Source organism: Lotus japonicus, chromosome 3 (genome assembly GCF_012489685.1).
Source record: "Lotus japonicus ecotype B-129 chromosome 3, LjGifu_v1.2".
Lineage (NCBI taxonomy): Eukaryota > Viridiplantae > Streptophyta > Magnoliopsida > Fabales > Fabaceae > Lotus > Lotus japonicus.
In genome coordinates, this window is record NC_080043.1 from 21304096 (window position 1) to 21323987 (window position 19892).

At 37.1% G+C, this 19892-nt stretch overlaps 3 protein-coding genes across 4 annotated transcripts; 2 read left to right on the forward strand and 1 right to left on the reverse strand.

Moving 5' to 3' along the window:
• Nucleotides 1-1233: 1233 nt before the first annotated feature.
• LOC130743753 (uncharacterized) lies at nt 1234-2076 on the reverse strand. The gene has a single exon (XM_057595982.1). It carries the CDS (start codon nt 2074-2076, stop codon nt 1234-1236), a length of 843 nt encoding a protein of 280 aa, XP_057451965.1.
• A 6989-nt stretch (nt 2077-9065) lies between these two features.
• On the forward strand, nt 9066-11708 carry LOC130748459 (protein CUP-SHAPED COTYLEDON 2-like). The gene is made up of 3 exons (XM_057601678.1): nt 9066-9786; nt 9888-10171; nt 10902-11708. Exons 1-3 carry the CDS (start codon nt 9591-9593, stop codon nt 11478-11480), a joined length of 1059 nt encoding a protein of 352 aa, XP_057457661.1. The 5' UTR covers nt 9066-9590; the 3' UTR covers nt 11481-11708.
• Nucleotides 11709-16704: 4996 nt separating this feature from the next.
• Nucleotides 16705-19306, forward strand: LOC130748705 (D-amino-acid transaminase, chloroplastic-like). 2 transcript variants are annotated; one of them, XM_057601947.1, is made up of 5 exons: nt 16705-16925; nt 17025-17080; nt 17441-17616; nt 17738-18411; nt 18984-19306. In XM_057601947.1, exons 1-5 carry the CDS (start codon nt 16880-16882, stop codon nt 19079-19081), a joined length of 1050 nt encoding a protein of 349 aa, XP_057457930.1. In that variant the 5' UTR covers nt 16705-16879; the 3' UTR covers nt 19082-19306. The 2 variants fall into 2 exon arrangements, with proteins under 2 accessions (XP_057457930.1, XP_057457931.1); XM_057601948.1 differs by having other exon boundaries at nt 16706-16925; nt 17028-17080.
• Nucleotides 19307-19892: the final 586 nt, after the last annotated feature.

Below are 19892 nucleotides of genomic sequence, written 5' to 3' on the forward strand. Positions count from 1 at the left end.
CTGGCAATACATTTTGACTAACTCAAAGCTGATGCACTAGATTATAATAAACGGAATTAGGTGTTCCAAATTCTAATAGTGGCAATCACCTCCTCTACCACTATGTCACACTTACATTATAGGTGAGTTGAAAATGTTCTTATAGTACACTAAGAACTCACCTCAAAGAACTAGCATTGAAAATGCTCTTAAAATGCACTCTATTTTTTAAGTAATACATGGGGATCAAGTGGACTACTAAACTTAAGGGTTGACTCATAATTTAGGCAAATCAATATTAAGGTTGTGGAGAAGGTTAAGTGAGAAGGCAAACAAGATAGTTGACAGCATGAAGTAAGAATTAGAAGGCCTCTAGATTACAGTGTTATTAGATCATCTTTTCCACACGTATTATATATGTTATCCTAATTACTATTGTACCAATCATACCTTATGATAATTAACTCATTGATTAAGTTGTTGTTGATTGTCTTATCTGACTGCACTTACTTAAGAACAAACTGTCCTCTTAAGGCGATTAGTAAAAATAGGCATGAAGTGCATAGAGATATCTCACTACATAATCATATGAAGATGGAAGCAAACAAGAACTTATCCTAAATTTTTTTTGTTCGGACGATTTATTATTAGTTATCTACACTCATTCCATTTCATTAATTTCCCGTTAGGGTTGGATTAACACTATTGACATTTTTTAATACATCGGAAAAGGGACAACAAAAAGAAACGCTAAGCAACACTAAGGGAATCTTTCAGGAGAGGGACTCCTAACCCATGAGGGGTCTCTAACGGGAAAAGGCTAGGGGAGGGAAGAGGAGAGCCCTCTTTAGAAAGTCAATCTGCCTCAGTATTTCCCTTGCGAGCAACCCAAGATAACTCAACACGCCAGCTCATGTCCAGCATTTCCTGAATCTCACGAAGAATGGATCCATGTGGATATGAGTTCTAACACTATCCAGATCTGCAACTGTGTTAACTAGCTCTAAGCAATCTGATTCACAAAGGAGCCTGCGAATTCCATGCTCCCACAAGCTTCCATCAATGTTCAACTTCAGGAGCTCTGCTGGGGGAGGTCTCCATCCCGTGCTCAGCATACCATTCCCCTCGTTAAGCAAGTCTGGTTGAATAAATCTAAAGAAAAGTGTCATGCTCATCACAAAGTTTTCGCGACGCAATCTCCACCGTCCACGCTTGCGAGTCCAGAACCATGTTACAAAGCCATTTCCATACACCCTATAGCCCTACAAGGAAGCGAGGTGAATGCCCGCTCCTCGCATGGAACAAGGTCCAATCTGAGAGGTCCAAGGTCCAGAAATTCGACCAGCTCCAAGCACCAAGCTTGCCCCACAATTCGTGAGAGTGTGGGCAATCTCTCAAGCTATGAATGTTGTCTTTCCTTGGGGAAGAACACCTTGAGAAAGCTTTAGAAACAACCAAGTTACATTTAAAACGGTTGGAATTCACCGGGATTGCATCGTAAGGGCAAAGCCACACAAACATTCGAACCTTCTCCAGGATAAGAAGCTTCCACACCCATGACCAGTTCTGCACAATTCCTGGAGGCGGGTTTTGAGCACGAAGCAAGGAATAGCCTTCCCTCACTATGTATTTAACAAATTCGTTGCCATCGCACATCCACTCGTCGACACTGTTGGGTTCTAGCTTCGGCGTAACACTAACAAACCAAGCCACCATCACCTTCAGTAGCTTAGTGGTAACTCGTCCCAACTCCCATTGGTTGTGAACCACTAGGTCACGTAGGCACATAGTAGTGTCCAAAATATGGATAAAAGGTAGTTGCTCCCAAATTTTACCATGCCCCAACCAGTCACTGTACCACACCGAGGACTCTCCAGCCCCCATTCTAAATGTGAAGTCTGCACGAAGCTGGTTCCAGGCTTGAAGAATGCCTTTCCAAACTACAGGTGCATTGTGACGCTGTGGGACGTTAAGAAAAGAGCATCCCTGAAGATATTTGTGCTCAAACACCTGGACCCATAGCTTATTGGAATTACTGCAGAGGTGCCAAACGACCTTGCCTAAGAGAGTCATATTGTGATATGCCAAAGCCGCCATTCTCCTTGGCCCGTGCAATCGTGCTCCAATTTACCAAATTCCATCCAGATGGTCGTTCCCCTTCCAGATGAAACTCTCATTGCTTGGTTTATGATATTGATGATGCTTCTAGGAAACCAAACACTTGCATGGTTTAAGTGGGAATGGAAGTAATCACATATGTCACAAGGCAAACTCTCCCAACAAGATTGAGGAGGTTTGTTTTCCACGTTGCCAATTTACGATTGATGTTTTCCAATAAGTAATTGAAACAACCCCTAGTGACTCGCCCACCTGAGAGAGGGAAGCCCAAGTGTTTGTCAAGATCACAGACAAACATAATAGTAGCAATGTTGTGGATTTCATCACGTATACTCAAATGGACACCCTTAGAAGAAATGACCTTTGACTTGTCAATATTAACACTATTCACATTAAGCACACAAAAGAAAAATAAAATATAAAGCTTAATTATAAACAACATATATAAAATTGAGGTTCAAATTATATCCTACATCGTAACCTTGAGAGAAATGATTTAGATACTCATGATAAAAGATGAAAACAATACAATCATCTTACAGAAACAAGGAATTGACTTCAATGCCTTTGTCTCCTTTTTCTCCAGAGACAATGACTCGCTCGCTCTCTCTCTCTATATATATATATATATATATATATATATATATATATATATATATGGTATATGTCTTTGGTTTAGCAAATGCTCTAGCCTCACTTAAATATAAACCAATATTAGGTTGAATTTTATGATAGGGTAGGCCGACACGAGTGTTTAAGTGCATTGTTTCAATGCACATGGCTTACCAATATTAGGTTGAATTTTATGATAGGGTAGGCCGACACGAGTGTTTAAGTGCATTGTTTCAATGCACATGGCTTGAGGCCAATGGTCGGCCTAGCATCAACTTTACTCCAGCTTTAATGCGGCACTTATACACTTAGCGTCGGCTTGTCTGACACTTAGATTCATCAGTTTCTCTACACCGCCCAAGCCGATGCTAACAACTATCAGTTTCTCTACACCACCCTCACTATAAGCTTTCTTCTTTCTTATCTTCCTTATCTCTCAAACCCTATCTCATAACCTTTCTTCCTCCGCCACCCTCACCCTCCTCCTCGACCCATCCCCCCTCCTCCGTCGCCCGCATTCCGACCCTCTTCCCTTTGCTATGGCCCTCTAACGTTATCATCATCTCCCTCGGCCTCTCCGTCATCCACCATCAGATATGTTCTCTCTCTGTCATCTTTGTCGTTGTTGATGCTGCCACCGCCGCTGGCTGCTGCCTTTGCCACTCAAATACAGTTACATTTTTTTTATTGATTTATGTTGGGTTAGATAAAACGTGTGAGTATGAATCTATAGTGTTAGGAGTTGTAATGTGCTATGTGATATGTATACTATAATTATAATTATTTGTTATCGTTAACTTAGGTATCAGGTGTGTATTGGGCCCTGCCCTACTATCTGCTATTCATGGTGCTACTGTAGAAAATACATTATTTGAAGATGACATTCTGCAGACTAATGGAGGACCTTAAAAGAGATAACTCGCAAGAGCACCTGAGAAAAGCGAGGCTTTGCCACGAAGAGAAGATCGGTTTGCAAGGACAAGAAGAATACAGTTAGCACCAACCTTTTTACAGTCTGCCCCGACGCCAACGCAGGACTGACCCTAAATCACCGATAGCGTTAATTTTTAGACTTTTTAGCTTAGGAGCAGACCGATTACTATGATCAAATGAGTGATTTGAAATTCCACACCCATTCAATTCACGGAAAAACTGATATCCCCTGAAAATATCCAACTAGGCAATCAAGGCAGCAAAGTGGTATCAAATGATTTTGGAATTAAAGGCATGAAAATGATGGAATACCTAGACCAGGATGCATACCTACAATTATTACATTCCTATTGTCAAAATTAATCAATGCATAAACATACCCCTCAACGGAATGGAAATATTCCATTCTATATATTTCGCATCATTTCATTTTATTATATTACATTTGGCTTCGCTTCATTGTATTCTATCAATCTAAACATAACTCACATATAGAAGTTTGAATTTAGTGTGGTGTGGACTTATTTACTTTTGTTCTTTGTGGTTCCGCGTATAATAATTTTTTTGACACAGCCACAAAGGCACAAATACTACAAAGCAATGAAGGCAAGCTGAGATTTCTGGCGAGAAATGGCCCATGATGTAAAAAAAGAAACGAAAGTATAATATTTTTCAGTCTTGGATTGGATATTTTCTTCCAAAGTCTTCAATTGAATATTGTTTTTATCAACACGAGCTAGCAATGGAGCATGCTCGGTATAAAAGGCCCATGGATATTACGGCTGTCCAAATTACAAAGCACTCTTCTGTCCGTAACTTTTCTAGGCCCTTAACTCTACCTTCCCTTCAGCCCAATATGCTACTTAGTGATGCATAGGCATGTCTTCATTTTTATTTAAGTGACTAGTATTTTTTAACCGTGCGATGCACCGGGTATATTAATTTGCTTTTTTGTGTGTTAAAATAATGTGAAAACCTGTTTTGTAAAAATGTTTCCTCTAAAACATATAAATATAAAATTTTAGAAAATTACAGAAATATTTTTATACGAAAAAAATTTATTTTTCCAACCTCATTTTTTTTTTCTTTTACAGTCACCTCATTTCATACTAGCTGCTATCAATCCAAACATATCTAACTATGATGACTAATAAAATTAAATCGGTGTATGTTGGAGTAGTTATTTTTCACAGTAATTACTTGCTTATGTTAAATTGCAAAGTGTGACCCCATGTGCGGTGCCATCCATCGACTCGGCTCGAAGTCCAACGCGCCGTAGCCAGAGGGCGGCGAGAATGACCTAAGCTTGTATCCACGGCCTTCTTGTCTTTACCTGCACCCTCTTTTTCATCTTCTTTCTGTATGTCCCTTTCCTATTTCTTCTAAAACATAATAAAATAGTAGTAGTAAAAAATACCATCTGAACTCTGGAGGGAAATGAAATTGTGAGACCACCATTTTCACCACACTTTTAATTTTTACACAAAAAAAGTCAACCGCCACCCTTTGTCCATATCTGAATCCGGTTCACTTCCTGGACCGTCCGGTTCGGTCCTGTCCATATATATTTTTTCAATTATCTTACCCTAATGCATATTGCATCTTAGTCGTTACCTGATATGATAAAGAGTAATAATTGATGAACATCCCAATAGTATCAAACGTGTGTATCAAACGTGTGTATCAAACAGACAAATATCCATAGCTTGCGGGGGATTAAAAATCAATTTGTATAGTGATTTTTAATCCCCACAAACTAGGGTGTTTGGGTGAGGGTTCACCAATTATTTTTAAATGATAAGATCAGGTTTTTGGGGATGGGTAGAGCCGGACCGGTTGGTTTTGATTACGAAAGAATGTTGCTAGAGAGGGACTTAACATGAGGAATCGTGAGTTACAAGCTAAAAAGTTACAACTTGGGAAGAAGCTAGCAGCTGAAACTGAATTGAGAAGGTGATTTAGCTTTAGCCAATCCTGGTGAGAGTAAATCGTGGGGGAATTTTATGCTTGTTTTGGGATCTACTGTTATTAAGTGCTTGCCTTCACGACTTGAAAAAAAAGAAAAATAGTTTGATATACATAAAATATTTAATTTAACTATGAGTGAAATATATCCTTTTTGTAATCCTTTTAATTTGCTATACTAATGAAATGTGTGAAATTAATCATTGGTTCATTTTAATTACCATGAATATTTAATTTATAACGTTTAAAATTGTTGTTAATTAATATACAAAAATTGCAACAAAAATACAACAAAGACTAACTTTATCTATTTCAATAATGATAACGACTATAAGTTAAGAATTTTTTTCAGATAAATTAGGGCCCCGTTTGGATAAACAGCTTAATTAAGCGCTTATGATCATAAGCGCTTATGACATAAGCGCTTATTCATAAGCTATTTTTAAAAATTTATTGAAATAAATTAAAAATAAGCTGTGTATAAGCATAAACTGTTTTTCATAAGCTATCATGAGTAGCTTATGAAAATAAGCTGAAAATAGCTTATGGCAGACCATAAGCTGTTTGCATAAGCTCTCCCAAACACTGGCATAAGAGCTTATGCTGTCAGATAAGCTCAAATAAGCTATTCCAAACTGGGCCTAGATTCACCTCCCCTCTATTTTAACAGGATTAAAAACATATAAAACATATGTAACCCTAAATTTAATCATTTACAAATGGGATATTCAACTCTTAAAAGAAAATTAGTGTGTTTTGGGGCTTTGGGGAATTGGGCTATGCAGTAAATGGCCCAATAGTGAGAGTGGGGAGAAGACCTCAGCATGCAGATTGAAGAGATGATTTGATTTGATGTAAAGCCTGTGTTCTCAAAATCCGAGCATGATGTGTCAAATTCTCATAGTATCAATCGCTCACATCCAACCACCCACCTAGCATCACCAGCTTCTTCCCCTTCTCTCCTTGTTGCCTGATAGTGATGGATTAGATTAGATGGATGGATGGGATGGCTGAATGAGCCATCCATGTTTATTAATCATTTACTCAATTCAAAATAACACGTTTTTGGCTCAGTTAAGTCATGATTAGTTAAAAGTTCATAAAATTAGGGGGGAAAACGACTTAACTCTGGATAATTAAACCCGAATAATGTTTTGAAAACATTTTTATTCCACCTTTACCTCCATAAATATAAAGAGTGATATGATATGTGATGTAACAAGAAATACATAAACAGATAAAAAAAATGTAAAAATGATATGAAAGATAGAGATATGTGTGAATCAATGATTACTCATTAAACCCCACCATTCTTTTATGTTTTTGAATTTATTCAACTCGTTGTAGGTGAATAAAAGAGTAATGATTTATTCATATTTTTACCTTTTTTTCATCTTATTTTTACTAATTATTTTTTATTTTTCTCTATATTTTTTTATCACATCACATATAATATCACTTTTTTATTTTTTTTTTCTTTCTATTTTATATAAATGTAAGTGGAAATTTTTTTTAACAAAACAATGTGCATAAAATCAAAGCAGTCCATCACCGTTTTCAGCTATGTTTGTGTTTGATCCCACATTTTTTTCTTAATATTTATTGTAGAAAGGAAAGGAGGGAGACATTTATGTCTTGGGTGATTTGGCCATTGTAGCTAGGCGTAAAATCAATGGATCAATCCAGCTATATCCTCCAAGTTTCTGCTTCACCTTTTTATGTCTCAGATGTAAAATACCCACATTCAGTAACATTTGTTTTGTTCTGTGAATAGTCATTGGTTGCTAATGTGCTATGGTATTTAAAGCTGGAACTTGGGACATGTCATGATATACTACTCTTTTGAGATTAGATTGGTTATAGAAGTAATAATTCTCTAGTTTTGGTTGTATTCACCCTTGTACAATAATATCCGATTTCTCATTATTTTGTTTCCTTTTCTATTTTCTACTTTTGACATCTCTAAAATGATAGTTAGTAATAATGAATGTATGTGTACTACTACTCTGCTAGCAAAGTGTTTTCGCTTTCATGTTTCTAACACATAAATTTTCAACTAGTTATGATTATGATAAAACAGTTAAACTTATCAATCACTACTCTGCGTTGATATGTCATCCAAATCCTGCTAACTATCATGGTAATTCAGAGTTACTCCACACATATTTCTCTTTTTGAATATGAATCTCTAGTCCCACATGGTTTCCAAGATTTTTACAGTAGCGGAATTAATTTTTGAATATTTTTTCCTTCGATGAAAAGAAGCGTGTGATCAGAAAAAAATGAGGGGAAAAAAGGCTTTCTATTGATCTGAACAGCGCATACCAATAAAGGTTGGGATTTTCTTTTGGTGCAGAAAAGGTTGGATATGCCTATAATACATTGTGATGGGAAAACGAGGAGGGGAAAACCTATGACACCGGTTAAAAAAATCTCAATAGAGATTTATTTGTCTTATATATATGTCACTTATCAGAAAGGCAAGCAAGCTACACTGCAACTCCCCTCATCAAATTCAAACCTCTATTAATCTAATTAATTGTAATACCAATAATAATAATATTGATGATGGAAAAAGTAAACAATTTGCATTATAAAATTATTTGACTAAAAACACTCAACGAATTAAAATCTGAGCACACTAGTCTCATCATCACAATGATATAGTCAAGAGAATAATTTTTTAAGGAGTCGTTGAGATTGAGAAGGTGAAGCAAAAGAGTACCAAGACTTTGGCTCCATGAAAAGTAAAGGGAAAATGACTTCCCACTTCTCCATCTTCAGTAAATGTCGAAAAATATTTATAAAAAGAAGACAGCTAGAGAATTAAGAGATATGAGGGCGGTCTAATAAAATAAGAGAAATATAAAAATTAAAATTTATAAATAAAAATGAGTTTAAAGAGAAAATTGAATTACAATGATATATTCAAAAAAAAAAATGACACATACACATTTAAGTTAAACTAATAAAAATATTTTAACAATGACACGTACACATTTAAGTTTTTGTTCATTTAATTTCTACTTCCTTTTAATTATTATCATTCTCCTCATTTTCAATCAAACCACTCGTTATAATTTTTAATTCTTGCTATTCTTCTCCTTTTATCTCTATTCATTAGGTGAGGATGAAGCAATGTAAACAATTTATTTTTCTTAAAATAAAGTGAGAAGTAGGCGAGTAATTAATAAACATGGTTGGTGTTTATAATTATAATATATTAGTTTTGTACTGTGGCTGACAGAGTAGATATGATACAGCTTTATTGATATTGATATATTGATATATATAGACAGTGAAAAATCTCCCATTGCTATTATTTTTTCTGTTTAAAGAGCCTCTCTATTCTTGTTTTGTGTATAAAAATTAAACTTTTTTGTCTGTTGTTATTATAATCTCTCATAAAAATAATAAAAACTAGTTTCTGTTCCTTCTCTCTTGCAAATTTCTTTCTTCACTGACAGAGGAATACCTGCACTGCACACTAGTTCCTCACGCACGCACGCACGCATACTCAAAGCCAAAGCCCACTCCCTCGTACATCACCCTCTCTCTCTCTTTCTCTCTCTAGCTATATAGATCATGATAGGGACCCTGTCAGGGGGTAGAGAGAGATTCATCAGAAGAGGACAGTGCAGAGAAAATTCACAGACAAATTTTCAGCTATATCATACCTTATTATTATTATTTCACCTTTTCCTCTCTGCCACTCGATTCATCAAATCCCCATGAAAACCTTATAAACTAGCTAGCTAGCTTTCTTTCAATCTAATAACCAACCACACTCAGCAAGCAAAGTAAAAGGAAAAAAGTGAAATCAAGTCATAAAACTCTTTCACTATTTTGCCTCAGGACAATGGTTGCCCCTTTCCTATATAATGAAAGCCTTTAATTCTTAAATTCTCTCATTCATAGTTTATTTCAACCTCTCTTGCTTCCTTTCTCTTCTCCTTTGAAAAAAGTAATTCACCCTTTTTCTGATGGACAGCTACTACCCTCTCCACCACCACTTGGACATGAACAGAGACTCACATTTGCCTCCTGGCTTTAGATTCCACCCAACTGATGAAGAACTCATCACTTACTACCTTCTCAAGAAGGTTCTTGACAGCACCTTCACTGGCAGAGCCATAGCTGAAGTTGATCTTAACAAGTGTGAGCCATGGGAGCTTCCTGGTAATTAAACATTTTAAGTTACTCTTTTATTTTTTTTCTACACCATAAGAGGGTGAATTTGCTAACAGTGGTTGTTGACTGTTGTTGTTTGTTGTTGGCAGAGAAAGCTAAGATGGGTGAGAAGGAGTGGTACTTTTTCAGCTTAAGAGACAGGAAGTACCCAACTGGGCTAAGAACCAATAGGGCAACAGAAGCTGGTTACTGGAAAGCCACTGGGAAAGACAGAGAGATTTACAGTTCCAAAACTTGCTCCCTTGTTGGCATGAAGAAAACCCTTGTTTTCTACAGAGGAAGAGCTCCAAAAGGAGAGAAGAGCAACTGGGTCATGCATGAGTATCGTCTTGAAGGCAAATTTGCCTACCACTACCTCTCTAGGAATTCTAAGGTCAGTTTTAATTATATTAATTAACTTTCTCTCTTCTTTTCTTTTGCTGTTATTGTCCATGAACACACAGCTAGCATTATTGATAATTATATTACTTGGTTTCAAGTGTTGTACTTTATTCTGATATATCATGAGCCGCATTTCGAACTTTGCAAATTTTTACAGTGAAGTAACTAGAGCTAGTGTGGAATCTGGGCTCCTTTACAGGCTTCTATAGTTAGGTTTCGTTTATCAATGTTGATTTTATTTTTCTCTTTCATTTTGTTTGGGATTTTGTACTTTGGGATCGTTATGGCAGGGGGTCATCGATCATAACATTAACATGTTCACTTTCTGCATTTGCTTCACACATCAAATTAATGTTAATGGCTATTACCTATTGGTACAACGGAACGTTTCTTATCATCAATACATGAGTTTTGCTTACATGGGAACAGATAACATGATATAAGATTTGATCATTATCCAAAGGAAACTAGTACCTATTCCTAGCATATTTCCTACCGCTTCATTTTTAATGTGCCTTTAAGGGATCGTCACATTAATCACCATTTTCAATGTTGCTGATAAGTAGCACAAGATTTTAACAGCTTTAACAGTGTAAGCTCTATGCAGCAAAACAGACTTTAAAAACAGTTACCCATACATGCCTATTGTTTCTTCCACTTTTTTAAACCTTTTTTGGGTTTGGTGAAAATTGACTCTTGTATGGTGCTGATTTTTCATGTAGGATGAATGGGTCATTTCTCGTGTGTTTCAAAAGAACAGCATCGGTGGCGGCAACGGAAGCATCACCACCGTGTCTTCCACCACCTCCAACGGTTCCAAGAAGACAAGAATGAACATGAACATGAGCAACACCTCTGCAAGCAACAGCATGAGTCTCTGCCCTGAACCAAGTTCTCCCTCTTCGGTTTATCTTCCACCGCTTCTAGACTCTTCACCTTACCACCCCAACAACACCACCGTGACCTTTGATAACAACACCACCCAAAGGGAGCACGTGTCCTGTTTCTCCACAATTTCTGCGGCCACTGCCGCTGTTGTCTCCAACAACAACAACACCTTCAACAGCAATGCTAGCTTTGACCTTGTTCCTCCTCAACCACTGATTAATTCAGACCCTTTTGCTCGGTTTCAGAGAAACAGCCAGCTGCCTTTCTTCTTCTCACAGGCGGCGCAGCCATTTCACGGTGACTTTCTTGGTTGGCCGGTGACGGAGGAGCAGAAAGTGCAGGCTGAGAGTGGTTCTACTTCTACTGGCATGGCATTAGGATCCACCGAGCTTGATTGCATGTGGGGCTATTAATTAATTGATGGTGTTTTCATGTTGACCATTGTCTTAGCTAGCGTTGACTATTTAGGATTAGACTTTGATTGTGTTTGTTTACGTTATTGGACTTGAACTTTCCTTAGATTTTGTAGGTTGCACTACTACTTGTTACTAGGGCTACTTGTTTGCTAGGGTAGTTTGGGAATTGTGTGTTGTGTTTGAGTTATGAACTACTCCTATGAAGTAGTACTATTTATGTTATGTCATGTGTTAGGAAACTTCGTTTGTTCGCTTTGGCCTGTTGAAATTAATTTCGTATTAATTTTAAGTATCAGTGCTGGATCTCTTTTTGTTAGATGATAAATATGATGGAAAAAGTGCTTTAATTAATTAATAGTGCAAGTCATATTTTTCTCTTGATGATTAAACGGTAAAACACGTCACAATGAGTTACGGGGATAATGCATCATGTACAATGACAGTAAAAAGCTCAAAGAAAGTGCGTGGTAATTTAATCGGACGAAACATAGAATTTGCGTGTCAAGTTTAGGTTGAGGTGTTCCCATTTGATTGTGTCTGTGTTGCTGCTCGTCTCTAAGGCGGAGTTGATATGCGAGTGTTCTGTTAGATGTTAGAGATAATTAGACATAATATCCTAAGAGATATTCTATTATTGTGGTGAGAGTTATCACATCTTACATGGTATCAGGTTACGGTTCCAAACCCTAGCCTCTAAACCTTGTGTCGTGTGTTCTCCAACATTGTGCGCCGCCACAATTCTTTCCTCTTTCTGTCACGCTGTCCAACCGCGTGTCTTCAATTCCAACTGCACAGTCTACACTGCTTCGCCTAATCCGCGCCACCGCTCGTTCTGCACTCACTGATCTCTCTCTCTCTCTCTCTCTCTCTCTCTCTCTCTCTCTCTCTCTCTCTCTCTCTCTCTCTCTCTCTCTCTCTCTCTCTCTCTCTCTCTCTCTCTCTCTCTCTCTCTCTCTCTCTCTCTCTCTCTCTCTCTCTCTCTCTCTCTCTCTCTCTCTCTCTCCTCTCTCTCTCTCTCTCCTCCTCTCTCTCTCCTCTCTCTCTCTCTCTCTCTCTCTCTCTCTCTCTCTCTCGTGGCTGACGATGCTACTCCTCCATGCGTGCTCTTTGCTACCATGGTCCACATGATCACGGTCCGACTCAATTCTGATAATTTTCTTCTCTGACGTGAACATGTTACATCTCTTTTTCAAAATCAGAACATGTTACACATCGTTGATGGTTCTATTGACCCACTGTCGTAGTTTGCGCAACAAACCTTTGCTACTACTATCTCTCTAGATTTACGTAATGGTGTTTCGGTTACAAATCCTCATTTTTTTCAATGGCAGGCTCAAGACTGACCTCACACAAATTATGGTGAATTATCACATCTTACATGTTCACCGTTGCCTCTGCTTCCATGGAGTTGAAGACACAATCAAAGTTGTACTGTGTGTGTATATATATATATGGTTTTACTTTGGAGAAAATAAATAAATATAAGGGAACATATATAGCCCGAGCAGAAGTACAATAGCACTTCAGTTTTGAATCTCATGATTCCCTTGTGTTTGTATAAGTTCCAAGCTCAAGCTTTTGGCGTTTGGCCTTTAGCTCTTGCTTGTTATTCTTTGCCTTATTTCCGGAGCCATCATGGAGGCTAATGTTTTGGAAATGGCATGACTTTGAGATCCCAAATAATTGTGAGAAAGTAAAGTCCAAAATGAAAGGATTGTCTTCATCATCAGTAGGGTTGGGTACCCCGCGTGACATGCTATTTTCATGCACACGCAGCTGGCGTAACGCTGCTTTGTCCATAACCGACGCTCACAAACCAAAACGGGTGCTATACTCATTGCCTCCCCAATCATGCACATATCACATACTCCATTTCAACCTTAATGTACCTTAAAGGCCACAGTCCAATTTCATCATCACCATCATTATGTATGATTTTTGCATCCAATATCACAACCCCTATTCCCTTGGCTAATCCTAAGTACATAGCATCATGATGCTATTTGTTAATTAGTGGCTCTGAGAAATATGGTGAATTGGTTCGAACTGATCAGGAGCAATTTGTTTCGTTGCTGGGAAATAAGAGGCCAGTGCATTGCCGCAGTTGAAAGCTAAGTATATATGAAGTGTTTCATCATTAAATAACCAACATTGATCAGCAAGCGGAAAAATATATAGTAGAGTCTCAATACACATGATTATCCAGAAAAAGTTAAACACACAATTAAAGCTCAAATCATACTAAAACTGATGATCCTTTTCAAAAAGAAAAAGAAAAATACTAAAACTGATCATGCGAAAGACCTCAAGGAACCAATTACCTTTTAATTAACACTGTACGCATCTCTCTTTCACTTTTGAATGTATAGGAAAAATTCACCAAATCTTAACCATATGCAAGTGTATTAGCACAGGCTTATTTATAAATCAACTCAAAATTAAATAAACTAGCAACGTGCAAAGGAAGTGATACACAAAGGGCTACCAAATGAAATCCTAAAGAAGTATGATCCTCAAAATTTTCACTTTTTTTTTTGGAAAATTCAAGGAAAAGGAAAAGGAAAAGGGCAAGACACCCAAAGTACATTAAAAAAAAAGTCCAACCCATCCTCGCAGAAGCGAGGCCAGGACACGAAGTAGCAAGGCACCAGAAGGAGAATGACAAAGACCAGATACCTTCAGATTAGTTGCAATTAGAGATATTTGAAAGACGATTCCTCGTCGATGAAAACACCTAACGAGTCCTGATTTCTCATTAGAGAAGGAAAAAGACCTTCTCATGGCCTGATTGCGAATGTGTGAGTGATTTCAGAACTTTTGACTGTAATATCAATAGGAGTTTGTTCCGGAGTTCAAGAAAGTTTTTCTCAACCTCCGCAAAGGCTTTGTAGAGAACTTCCGAACCACGAGTAAAAATGTTAAGGACTCCGTTACAAAATTTCATTTTTCCCATAATGATTCTTTTTTTCGCAAGGAATATTTTTCCAAAAAGAAACTTTCCCTGGACAGAGAAAAATTTCAGGTCGAAAACAAGTATTATTCAAGACTTCTCCTAAATTCGAAAGATGATTTTTCTTCTACTTAGATCTCTTCACAAAGAGGGATGATAAAAGATTAAGACCAAACTACTCTTTTCAAGTGTGTATACAAGATTTGAAACTAGAGAATATCGAGAGTGTTTCAGAGAGAGATTAAACATGTATGTGCTCTGATGATGTTGAACAAGAGATTTCTTATGAGTGTTCGCTTGTCTTGTTATTCAAAATATAGTTGAGCAAGGTCGATAATGCTTCAAACCTTCAAGTCTTCCTTTTATAATTCTCCTTTAGGTCAAGAGATGTTGCATCATCTACTGTCCTCTGTTAGTTGATCGTCCAAGGCTTCGAGGTCATCTACTTCGCACCATTGTTGTACTTTGGTTCAGGGAAGACTTCTGAAAAGGTGATCCAAAAGGTAGGTACAATCTTTATCCAACAGATCTTTCCTCTTTCAATGAATATTGGAGTTGGTAGATAGTTGTGTTAAGTTCAAACGCCAAGCGTATCGTCTATCACGTTTTGAATAATAACAATTTTCAAGAGTGTAAATAAACTACCTATTTATATCATGTGAATTGTATTTTCAGGAAATTACTCTTACACCCTTCAAGACATATCTTCTAGAGAAGCAAGGCAAGAATATGGCATGGAGACAGAGAAGAGACACTCAAGCAAAGAAAAGAGAGAGAAGGCAAAAAACATCAAAGAGAAGAGAAGTCAAGTCAAAGGAGTCAACCAAAGGACAAAGCGACAAAGACAGACGACAAAGTAAAGGAGAAGGTTATACATGCTTCATCGTCTATTCAAGAAGGTCAGTCAAAGCATCAAGGCAAACTACACACAAGCAAAGGAATGTTTTATCTATTGAATAGTCTGATCAGAAGAAGTGAAGAATAGTCAAAGCGTCAACATATATCTTGAACAAGCGAAGGATGATCAAGAGTTACAACCCAACAAAGCTAGCAAAGGAAAACCATATCTGCTAGAACGTCTATCAGGAGAAAGTAATCAAGATGAAGAGATCAAGAAACATGAAGAGTCATATCATCAAGATCATCTTCACAAGGAAGAGCTCAAGCTTTCAAGCACATTCTCCTAAGGAGATAATCAAAAGTTTAAGAGCTACACATGGAAGATTCAGAGCTTTAAGGACATACAATGCAAGACCTGTCCAAGCCATCGGATCGTCTGAGAAGACTGCACTCAACGTCTACTATATCATCTATCTCAAGGCTAATCAAAGGAAAACATTGTTCAGAGAAAAGAGCGTCATATTTAAATGGAAATATCTCTGACATTCTTGAGGAGAAAGTCAAGTGCTAGGAAGTACTTTACATAGCACTCTAACCAAGGAAACCAGTGCAACATGTCAACATCAAAGTTTCTTCTTCCTCTCTCATCAAATGATCGATGAAATGGAATAAAGTCTATTGTTTATGCATACAAGCATCTATCCAATGCAGACAAACTAGACAATCCATTTCTGAAAGAAGAAATTGGTCAAAGCTGAAAGTCTCAACTACTAAGTGACCAACAGACGAAAAGATTGAAGCAAGCGCCAAACCGATAAATCTTCTAAAGGAAGAATGTTGGAGAAAGAGCTTCCTCTAAGACAAACAAAGCAAGCAGAGCTTCAAAGGGAATCAACGTCTATCATGATATGAAAACTGCTATGTCAAGAGAGAAGCATGATGATATGAGCTCAATAGAAGAATCATCTAAATGAGAATCAATCATGTGAAGAAAGGTGGATCTGAAGAACTGAAGAAGGATGAAGATGATAGAAGCAGAAGATCATGTGAAGAAAAAACAAGGTCTCACTCAAGCAACCTACAAAGTCAAATCTGCAAGCTATAAACTTCATTTTTCTTGAGAGATTAAAATCAAACTCGCTTACAAATTCAAACAGTACCATTAATCCATCTTTAAACATATATCACACATAATCTTGTTTCCCCTTCTTGTTAAAACGGTGCTATCCTTTTAAGAGTTGGTGGCAAGAAAGATGATGTAATTTCCCACCAAAGAGATTCTTTCCTCCCAAAGATTTCTTTTTTGTCAGCAAAAATGCTGCTACCAACATTGGGTTCAACTGTTTATACATAGCCCATCAATATTTTATTGACGCAACCGAAGATGGCCGTGGCCAATTGGATAACAAAGCAGACACAGCAAAGAGTTCAATCCGTCCAAAACAAACAATGTACAAAACAAGCAATAATCCAAATTGCCGTCTGTAATGTTCTTGTGTTCATTCCTGTTACAAATTTTTATCTCATCACAATGATTTCATAGCTCTGCTTCCACTATATATATACACATGATTCCTGCATAAACCTTCATCATTTTGGTTTAGACATGGGCAATCCCACTGAGTCCAGTGCGTCCTCTAAAAAATCCACTGGTGAGTTGGGGTTCTGTGTTAATTAGTAATGAAATGATGTGAAGTGATGTTCTTATTGTATCTGTTTTTGGCTGAACTTTTTGTTTTCTTGGGGTGTAGCAGAGGTTGAAAATGATGCTGATTTTAGAGTTCATGTGTTCTCTTCATCATCCGAGGTGAGCTTTTTGTACCATCTTGATTTCTTTAAGTAGCAGCAAAATCAATACACTGTTATGAAGTCAAACGGATCATGCTCTGTCTTTGGTTTTGGTTAGATTATACTTAGTTTGAGAGGAAAGGAAGGAAGAGGAAGGGTTTCACTGTACTTGCATTTATTTTTGTCAAATACTGAAATTGCTTAATCTGGAAGATTTGCATAGTAATTGAACTTGAACTTGAACATGAACATGCATAGGATGCTGATAACTTATTACTTGCAGCAGTTTTGTTTGGACAAAATTCACATTTAATTTCATATGGTTTTGTATTATGATCCATTAAGATTTTGAAATTTCATTGGGGTTTGCATTGTTCAGTTACTTGAAAAGCTTCATGAAAGATGGAGTTCAGTGGAGAAACTACCATACCCAGCTATGTACTCTAGTATATATGGTGGTATCATACTTGATCCAGCAATGATGGTAATCCCCATTGATGATCACATGGTGCATAGAGGGCATGGGGTCTTTGATACTGCTATTATTTTAAATGGGTAATGCTAACTTATGCTTTTGCTCCATACAAATTAATATCTTTGTATAAAAGTATTCAGATTTTTTGAGTTTGAAACATTTTTTTCTGATCTTGGTTTATATATTATTTGTTCTCACCAGATACCTCTATGAGTTGGATGTTCACCTTGACCGTTTCCTAAGGTCAGCCTCCAAAGCCAAGATAAGCTCTCCTTTCTCTAAGTCGACGCTTCGCAGCATTCTAATACAACTAACTGCAGCATCCAAATGCAAGAAAGGAACTCTAAGATACTGGCTGAGTGCAGGTCCTGGGGATTTCTTGCTCTCTTCATCAGGATGTCCAACATCTGCATTCTATGCAGTAGTAATTGATCAAGAATTTTCCCAGTGCAAAGAGGGGGTTAAAGCGGTTACTTCCAGCGTACCAATGAAGCCGCCTCTATTTGCCACAATGAAAAATGTGAATTACCTTCCTAATGTCCTTTCAATAATGGAAGCAGAAGAGAAAGGAGCATTTGCTGCTATATGGGTTGATGAGGCTGGTTATATTGCTGAAGGTCCACATGTGAATGTTGCTTTTATTACTCAAGAAAAGGAACTTATCATGCCTTCTTTTGATAACATCCTACGCGGTTGCACTGCGAAAAGGCTTCTTGAGCTTGCACCCAAGTTGGTTGATCAAGGGCTTCTTAAAGGTGTAACAAATAAAAATCTGACTGTGGAGGAAGCTAAAGCTTCTGCTGAAATGATGTTTGTAGGAAGCACACTTCCTGTGTTGCCTATCATTGCGTGGGATGATCAACCTATTGGCGATGGTAAGTAATTTGTTGAGAAGTTTTACATTGACTAGAAATGTAGCAAATTAACTAAACTTGCTTTTGGGGTAGAGTTAAGTATAACCTGAACTTTTATAATCTGCTATCAGAGTGTATCCTAGATTCATTGATCAGAGAGCACCCATATATAGGCCACATGCAAATGTCAAGTCGTGCAAATTCCACTCAAGGGTGTGTTGAGAAGTCCTACATTAATTACATATATGACTAAATAAGTATTTATAAAGGGTAGCGTAACCTGAATTCTAGTATAATTAGCCGCATAAATTCTCTGGTATTGATCTGTCCTTGTTTGGTGTGAATCCTTACCTTGTATGATTTCTTTCATTCTTTTTTTCTCTATTGATGCACATAAACATTTGTTATACTTTGTTTTGATAGAATCAATGCTTGGATCATTTTGAGCCATTTACTTTTATCCGTCATAATCAATAGGGTACTAATAATCTACAAAATTAGCAAAATATTGTTATTATATCTATGTATAATTCTGCTGAGTCTCTCTTTATCCAAGTGTCATTTTTATTTATTCAATTGACTATGTTTTACAGGAAGGGTTGGAGAATTGACAATGAAACTCTCAGATTTGCTATGGGATGATATGGTAGCTGGCCCTGACACACAGAGAATAGCAGTTCCTTACGTCTAGTGAACCTACAAAAGTCATCAAATTAAAGGCTGGGAACAGCTTTCTTCTGAGGGATTCTTCTTGTTGCATACATTTGCCAAGAGGTGTCTCCTTGTATTTGGTTTATGTATTTCTAGTGTGATATTTTGTTTATGTATTTCTAGTGTGAACAAGTTCTAGAGTGAATCAGTCATGTTCACTGCTACTCAATTTATAAAGACAATAAGTGGTCCTTGAACTGTTTCACATTGTTGTGATCTAGACTACTGTTCAGAGTGCATAGGGACATTACTTTAAGTTGTAAAACATGCATTTATTTTGTAATCAGGCCGAGTAAATACTTAAGTTAATAAGATAAGTTTATTTACCAAATAATTTTCTCAAGATTTTGAACGAATAAAATAAGCTATGAGGTTAAATGATTTGTCAACAACAGGCTCAATCAACAGATAACTAAAATAATCAAATGAGATATTTCAGTGACGGTAACCATTTCACGGATCATGATGATCCTCTGTAACTCACACAAATTGCAGGGATCTCAACCTTTAAATTTAATTTTAGTTAAAAAAAAACCTTTATATTTCATTTTTAAGTATAAAACCATATTAGTAAATAAACAAATAATTGAATTCAAAGGGTGAGTCCCCAAAGAATACATCAAGTGGTAAGAGTTGAAAGACGGTTGAGAGGGGGAGGTCATTCCTAGAGGTGTAATTTCTATTTCCGATGTAAAACAAAAGGGGTGAGATTTATACTTTCCTATGTAACCAAAATAATGGGTGAGATTTAGAATTGCACACCCTGCGTTTTCAAAACTGCAGGTGATCCT

What these genes read in the sequence shown, in the direction of transcription:
- LOC130743753 (XM_057595982.1), bottom strand. Translation starts at nt 2,076, where the DNA reads ATGGCGGCTTTGGCATATCACAATATGACTCTCTTAGGCAAGGTCGTT.
- LOC130748705 (XM_057601947.1), top strand. Translation starts at nt 16,880, where the DNA reads ATGGGCAATCCCACTGAGTCCAGTGCGTCCTCTAAAAAATCCACTG. An exon ending in TGTTCTCTTCATCATCCGAG is followed by an intron (nt 17,081 to 17,440) that starts GTGAGCTTTTTG and finishes TGCATTGTTCAG; the next exon opens with TTACTTGAAAAGCTTCATGA. An exon ending in ACTGCTATTATTTTAAATGG is followed by an intron (nt 17,617 to 17,737) that starts GTAATGCTAACT and finishes TGTTCTCACCAG; the next exon opens with ATACCTCTATGAGTTGGATG.
- LOC130748459 (XM_057601678.1), top strand. Translation starts at nt 9,591, where the DNA reads ATGGACAGCTACTACCCTCTCCACCACCACTTGGACATGAACAGAGAC. An exon ending in TGAGCCATGGGAGCTTCCTG is followed by an intron (nt 9,787 to 9,887) that starts GTAATTAAACAT and finishes TGTTGTTGGCAG; the next exon opens with AGAAAGCTAAGATGGGTGAG. An exon ending in ACCTCTCTAGGAATTCTAAG is followed by an intron (nt 10,172 to 10,901) that starts GTCAGTTTTAAT and finishes TTTTTCATGTAG; the next exon opens with GATGAATGGGTCATTTCTCG.